Genomic DNA, 7170 nt, shown 5'->3' on the forward strand with positions numbered 1-7170 from the left:
CTTACCAGCTTTGATACTGCCAATAATAACATTTAAGAAGACTGTGAACGTGTCGATGGAAATCTTGAGGGAGACCTCTACATTTGTAACGTCAGGGACCACAGACTGGCTTGTGAAGATCAAGTTAGTTGTCACACCCACAGAACCAGACCTAAATACCAAAGAACAGAACTGATGTGAAATTCAATAAAATGTATTACTGTTGTTAGTGGGAGAAATAGCAAAATTAGTATTTTTAAAGAATACATGTGACTAATACACTTTGTCTATCTGCAAATAAGTAAGTTGCATAAATGTGGACCAAAAAGAATGTGAACATACCACAAACTGATGATGATGCATCTGAGGAAGATTACAGGATATATTCTTTTGAATCCTTGATTCAACTGTAGAAAAATATCAGTGCACACAATAAGCATTAAAAGGAAAGGAAAAATAGTAAATATAACTCACAATCAAGTTTTGTTATAAATGTCCATTTAAAGATTCGTGCTTATGTCAATTTTCAACATTTACCTCAGTTGTCAGATTTGAAGCCAAATGAAGGTACTCATTGGACTGTGGACTTTTGTAGGCTTCCAGAAATGTACTATTCAGCCGGAAATGCAGAATAAGTACACCTTCATTTGCTGTTGGAGGGTCAGTGGAATCACTGGTTGGGGCAACAGGTGTTGTTGTTGTAGCAGAAGCTGTAGTTATCGTTGTTACAGCTGTGGTTATCATTGGTGAAGCTGTGGTTGTTGTAGTGGCAGCTGTGGTTGTTGTGGGGGTAGCTATGGTTGTTGTACGAACAGCTGTGGATGTTGTGGGGCCGGCTGTTGTTGTCTTAGCAGCATCTGTGTTTGATGTGGGGTAAGCTGTGGTTGATGTGGGGCTGGCTGTGGTTGTCGGAACTGCGGATGTGGTTGTCGTTGTAGACGTGGTTGTTCCGGGAGCATCTGTGGTTGTAGGGATGGCTTTGGTTGTTGTAGCTGTTGTTGTCGTAGCAGCAGCTATGGTTGTTGTGGGGGAAGCTGTGGTTGTTGTGGGAACAGCTGTGGATGTTGTGGAGACTGCTGTTGTTGTCTTGGCAGCATCTGTTTTTGATGTGGGGGAAGCTGTGGTTGATGTGGGGCTGGCTGTGGTTGTCGGAGCTGCGGCTGTGGTTGTCGGAGCTGCGGCTGTGGTTGTCGTTGTAGACGTGGTTGTTCCGGGAGCATCTGTGGTTGTGGGGCTGGCTGTGGTTGTTGTAGCTGCAGCTGTTGTTGTTGTTGCAGCAGCTATGGTTGTTGTCGGGGAAGCTGTGGTTGTTGTGGGAACAGCTGTTGTTGTTGTTGTTGTTTGGACAGCTGTTGTTGTTGTAGCCACAGTTTTAGTTGTCGTAGCAGAAGCAGCTGTAGTTGTTGTTGGAGCAGCTGTGGTTTTTTTGGGGACGACTGTGGTTGTTGGTTGTTTGCATGGTTTACGGTGTTTTTGCCCCTGCTGATGTCGATGTTTCAGCTTATGATGATCTGGGTGCCGCTGTGGTTTTTGAGGGTACAGCTCTTCTTCTTGTGTCTGCAGTGTGGTTGTTGTGGGAGCAGCTGTAGTCGGTGTTGGTGCTGCTGTGATATTTGTTGGAGAAAGTGTTGTTTTTGTAGCCAAAGCTGTAGTTGTCGTAGCAGCAGTAACTGTGGTTTTTGTGGTGGATGCTGTGGTTGTTGTGAGTACAGCTGTGGTTGTTGTGAGTACAGCTGTGGTTGTTGTAGGGGAAGCTGTGGTGGTTCTGGGAGCTTCTATAGTTGTTGTCAACATTTTTTGGATTGTTGTGGGTGCATCTGTGGTTGTTGAATCCGCAGCTGTTGTTGTAGTAGCAGCAACTGTGGTTGTCGTGGGGGAAGCTGTGGTTGTTGGAATTTCTGTAGTAGTTGTTAGAGAATATGTGGTTGTTGTGGGTGCATCTGTGGTTGTTGTGGGAGCAGCTGTGGTTGTTGTTAGTACAACTGTGGTTGTTGGAGCTGTGGCTGTGGTTGTCGGATCAACTTCTGTGGTTGTCATTGATGCCGATGTGGTTGTTTCGTTTGCAGCTGTGATTGTTGTTGCCACAGCTGTACTTTTCATTGCAACAGCTGTAGATGGCATTGGTGTGGCTGTGCTTGTTGTTGGATCATCTGTTTTTGTTTTGGGAGCAGCTGTGGTTGTTGTGGTAATGGCTGTGGTTGTTGTAGCAGCAGGCGTTGTTGTCGTAGCAGCTGCAGTGGTTGTTGTGTGGGAATATGTGGGAATTGTAGGAGCTGCTGTCATTGTGTTGCTAGTCGTAGTAGCAGTCGTGTTATTCTGGAGTTCTGCATAAAAACATTTTTTTAACGACCATTAAAATGCTATGCAATATCTGTTAAACGTGCTGAATTAAATTTGTTTGGTAACCCAACACCACAGTCCCAGACAACTCGGACAACTACTCCTTGTCCTTATAATGTGTTTGAATTGCATAATGTGTTGTGTTTAGATGAATCCTTACCAGCTTTGATACTGCCAGTAATAACGTCTAAGAAGACTGTGAACGTGTTAATGGACGTCTTGAGGGAGTCTTCTACATTTGTAACGTTAGGGACCACAGACTGGCTTGTGAAGATCAAGTTAGTTGTCACACCCACAGAACCAGACCTAAATACCAAAGAACAAAATTGATGTGAAATGCAATAAACGTTATTACTGTTGTTAGTAGGATTATTTGTACTATTAGTATTGTTAAAGAATGATTTACATGTGACTAATACACTTTGTCTACCTGCAAATAAGTAAGATGTAGAAATGTGGACCAAAAAGAAAGTGAACATACCAGAAACTGATGATGATGCTTCTGAGGAAGATTACAGGATATATTCTTTTGAATCCTTGATTCAACTGTAGAAAAATATCAGGGCACACAATAAGCATAAAAAGGACAAGAGAAATAGTAAATATAACTCACAATCAAGTTTTGTTATAAATGTCCTTTAATAAATGTCCATTTAAAGATTCGTGCTTATGTCAATTTTCAACATTTACCTCAGTTGTCAGATTTGAAGCCAAATGAAGGTACTCATTGGACTGTGGACTTTTGTAGGCTTCCAGAAATGTACTATTCAGCCGGAAATGCAGAATAAGTACACCTTCATTTGCTGTTGGAGGGTCAGTGGAATCACTGGTTGGGGCAACAGGTGTTGTTGTTGTAGCAGAAGCTGTAGTAATCGTTGTTACAGCTGTGGTTATCATTGGTGAAGCTGTGGTTGTTGTGTAAAAAGCTGGGGTTGTTGTAGTGGCAGCTGTGGTTGTTGTGGGGGTAGCTACGGTTGTTGTACTAACAGCTGTGGATGTTGTGGGGCCGGCTGTTGTTGTTGTAGCAGCATCTGTGTTTGATGTGGGGGAAGCTGTGGTTGATGTGGGGCTGGCTGTGGTTGTCGGAACTGCGGATGTGGTTGTCGTTGTAGACGTGATTGTTCCAGGAGCATCTGTGGTTGTAGGGATGGCTTTGGTTGTTGTAGCTGTTGTTGTCGTAGCAGCAGTTATGGTTGTTGTGGGGGAAGCTGTAGTTGTTGTGGGAACAGCTGTGGATTTTGGGCGGGCTGCTGTTGTTGTCCTAGCAGCATCTGTGTTTGATGTGGGGGAAGCTGTGGTTGATGTGGGGCTGGCTGTGGTTGTAGGAACTGCGGATGTGGTTGTCGTTGTAGACGTGATTGTTCCAGGAGCATCTGTGGTTGTAGGGATGGCTTTGGTTGTTGTAGCTTTTGTTGTCGTAGCAGCAGCTATGGTTGTTGTGGGGGAAGCTGTGGTTGATGTGGAGCTGGCTGTGGTTGTCGGTGCTTCGGCTGTGGTTGTCATTGTAGACGTGGTTGTTCCGGGAGCATCTGTGGTTGTAGGGATGGCTTTGGTTGTTGTAGCTGTTGTTGTCGTAGCAGCAGCTATGGTTGTTGTGGGGGAAGCTGTGGTTGATGTGGAGCTGGCTGTGGTTGTCGGTGCTTCGGCTGTGGTTGTCATTGTAGACGTGGTTGTTCCGGGAGCATCTGTGGTTGTGGGGATGGCTTTGGTTGTTGTAGCTGTTGTTGTCGTAGCAGCAGCTATGGTTGTTGTGGGGGAAGCTGTGGTTGATGTGGAGCTGGCTGTGGTTGTCGGTGCTTCGGCTGTGGTTGTCATTGTAGACGTGGTTGTTCCGGGAGCATCTGTGGTTGTGGGGATGGCTTTGGTTGTTGTAGCTGTTGTTGTCGTAGCAGCAGCTATGGTTGTTGTGGGGGAAGCTGTGGTTGTTGTGGGAACAGCTGTGGATGTTGTGGAGACTGCTGTTGTTGTCTTGGCAGCATCTGTTTTTGATGTGGGGGAAGCTGTGGTTGATGTGGGGCTGGCTGTGGTTGTCGGAGCTGCGGCTGTGGTTGTCGTTGTAGACGTGGTTGTTCCGGGAGCATCTGTGGTTGTGGGGCTGGCTGTGGTTGTTGTAGCTGCAGCTGTTGTTGTTGTTGCAGCAGCTATGGTTGTTGTCGGGGAAGCTGTGGTTGTTGTGGGAACAGCTGTTGTTGTTGTTGTTGTTTGGACAGCTGTTGTTGTTGTAGCCACAGTTTTAGTTGTCGTAGCAGAAGCAGCTGTAGTTGTTGTTGGAGCAGCTGTGGTTTTTTTGGGGACGACTGTGGTTGTTGGTTGTTCGCATGGTTTACGGTGTTTTTGCCCCTGCTGATGTCGATGTTTCAGCTTATGATGATCTGGGTGCCGCTGTGGTTTTTGAGGGTACAGCTCTTCTTCTTGTGTCTGCAGTTTGGTTGTTGTGGGAGCAGCTGTAGTCGTTGTTGGTGCTGCTGTGGTTTTTGTAGGAGAAAGATTTGTTTTTGTAGCCACAGCTGTAGTTGTCGTAGCAGCAGTAACTGTGGATTTTGTGGTAGATGCTGTGGTTGTTATGAGTACAGCTGTGGTTGTTGTAGGGGAAGCTGTGGTGGTTCTGGGAGCTGCTGTAGTTGTTAACATTTTTGGGATTGTTGTCGGTGCATCTGTGGTTGTTGAATCCACAGCTGTTGTTGTAGTAGCAGCAACTGTGGTTGTCGTGGGGAAAGCTGTGGTTGTTGTTGGAGCAGCTGTGTTTGTTGAAGAGGAAGCTGTTGTGGTTGTTGGAATTGCTGTAGTTGTTAGAAAATATGTGGTTGTTGTGGGTGCATCTGCGGTTGTTGTGGGAGCAGCTGTTGTTGTTGTGAGTACAACTGTGGTTGTTGGAGCTGTGGCTGTGGTTGTCGGAGCTACGGCTGTGGTTGTCATTGATGCCGATGTGGTTGTTTCGTTTACAGCTGTGATTGTTGTACTTTTCGTAGCCACAGCTGTAGATGGCATTGGTGTGGCTGTGGTTGTTGTTGGATCATCTGTTGTGGTTTGGGGTGCAGCTGTGGTTGTTGTAGCAGCAGTCGTTGTTGTCTTAGCAGCAGTGTCAGTTGTTGTGTGGGAAGATGTGGTAATTGTGGGAGCAGCTGTCATTTTGTTGGTAGTCGTAGTAGCAGTCGTGTTATTCTGGAGTTCTGTATAAAAAAATGTTTTTATTATGACCATTAAAATGCTCTGCAATATCTGTTAAATGTGCTGAATTAAATTTGTTTGGTAACCCAGCACCACAGTTCTGGACAACTCGGACAACTACTCCTTGTCCTCATAATGTGTTTGAATTGCATAATGTGCTGTGTTTAGATGAATCCTTACCAGCTTTGATACTGCCTGTAATAACATCTAAGAAGACTGTGAACGTGTTGATGGACGTCTTGAGGGAGTCCTCTACATTTGTAACGTTAGGGACCACAGACTGGCTTGTGAAGATCAGGTTAGTTGTCACACCCACAGAACCAGACCTTAATACCAAAGAACAGAAATGCAATAATTACAATACATGCAATAAAAGTTATTACTGTTGTTAGTAGGAGTATTAGCAATATTAGTATTGTTAAAGAAAGTTTTACATGTGATTAATACACTTTGTCTACCTGCAAATACGGAAGTTGTAGAAATGTGGACCAAAAAGAAAGTGAACATACCAGAAATTGATAATGATGCTTCTGAGGAAGATTACAGGATATATTCTTTTGAATCCTTGATTCAACTGTAGAAAAATATCAGGGCACAAAATAAGCAATAAAAGGACAAGAGAAATAGTAAATATAACTCACAATCAAGTTTTGTTATAAATGTTAATTTAAAGATTTGTGCTTATGTCAATTTTCAACATTTACCTCAGTTGTCAGATTTGAAGCCAAATGAAGGTACTCATTGGACTGTGGACTTTTGTAGGCTTCCAGAAATGTACTATTCAGCCGGAAATGCAGAATAAGTACACCTTCTTTTGCTGTTGGAGGGTCAGTGGAATCACTGGTTGGGGCAACAGGTGTTGTTGTTGTAGCAGAAGCTGTAGTTATCGTTGTTACAGCTGTGGTTATCATTGGTGAAGCTGTGGTTGTTGTAGTGGCAGCTGTGGTTGTTGTGTGGGTAGCTACGGTTGTTGTACGAACAGCTGTGGATGTTGTGGGGCCGGCTGTTGTTGTTGTAGCAGCATCTGTGTTTGATGTGGGGGAAGCTGTGGTTGATGTGGGGCTGGCTGTGGTTGTCTTAGCAGCATCTGTGTTTGATGTGGGGGAAGCTGTGGTTGATGTGGGGCTGGCTGTGGTTGTCGGAACTGCGGATGTGGTTGTCGTTGTAGACGTGATTGTTCCAGGAGCATCTGTGGTTGTAGGGATGGCTTTGGTTGTTGTAGCTGTTGTTGTCGTAGCAGCAGCTATGGTTGTTGTGGGGGAAGCTGTGGTTGATGTGGAGCTGGCTGTGGTTGTCGGTGCTTCGGCTGTGGTTGTCATTGTAGACGTGGTTGTTCCGGGAGCATCTGTGGTTGTGGGGATGGCTTTGGTTGTTGTAGCTGTTGTTGTTGTAGCAGCAGCTATGGTTGTTGTGGGGGAAGCTGTGGTTGTTGTGGGAACAGCTGTGGATGTTGTGGAGACTGCTGTTGTTGTCTTGGCAGCATCTGTTTTTGATGTGGGGGAAGCTGTGGTTGATGTGGGGCTGGCTGTGGTTGTCGGAGCTGCGGCTGTGGTTGTCGTTGTAGACGTGGTTGTTCCGGGAGCATCTGTGGTTGTGGGGCTGGCTGTGGTTGTTGTAGCTGTTGTTGTCGTAGCAGCAGCTATGGTTGTTGTGGGGGAAGCTGTGGTTGTTGTGGGAACAGCT

General features: G+C 45.3%; 1 protein-coding gene across 1 annotated transcript; it reads right to left on the minus strand.

The window, feature by feature from the left end:
* Nucleotides 1-826: 826 nt before the first annotated feature.
* Nucleotides 827-6511, minus strand: LOC135506463 (GATA zinc finger domain-containing protein 14-like). Its single transcript, XM_064925845.1, has 6 exons — nucleotides 6453-6511; nucleotides 4721-5315; nucleotides 4549-4616; nucleotides 3630-4460; nucleotides 3303-3548; nucleotides 827-1328 (listed from the first exon to the last, which is right to left on the minus strand). Exons 1-6 carry the CDS (start codon nucleotides 6509-6511, stop codon nucleotides 827-829), a joined length of 2301 nt encoding a protein of 766 aa, XP_064781917.1.
* Nucleotides 6512-7170: the final 659 nt, after the last annotated feature.

The sequence above is a fragment of the Oncorhynchus masou genome, chromosome 20 (genome assembly GCF_036934945.1).
Source record: "Oncorhynchus masou masou isolate Uvic2021 chromosome 20, UVic_Omas_1.1, whole genome shotgun sequence".
Lineage (NCBI taxonomy): Eukaryota > Metazoa > Chordata > Actinopteri > Salmoniformes > Salmonidae > Oncorhynchus > Oncorhynchus masou.

Excerpts from the sequence above, each read along its gene's own strand:
- LOC135506463 (XM_064925845.1), bottom strand. The coding sequence starts at position 6,511 with ATGCTGCTACAACAACAACAGCCGGCCCCACAACATCCACAGCTGTTC. Across the intron at positions 5,316-6,452 it reads CAGCTGTTCGTACAACAACC|CCACACCAATGCCATCTACA; the intron begins GTAGCTACCCAC and ends CAACAACCACAG. Across the intron at positions 4,617-4,720 it reads CAGACACAAGAAGAAGAGCT|TCGTCCCCAAAAAAACCACA; the intron begins GTACCCTCAAAA and ends CAACAACCACAG.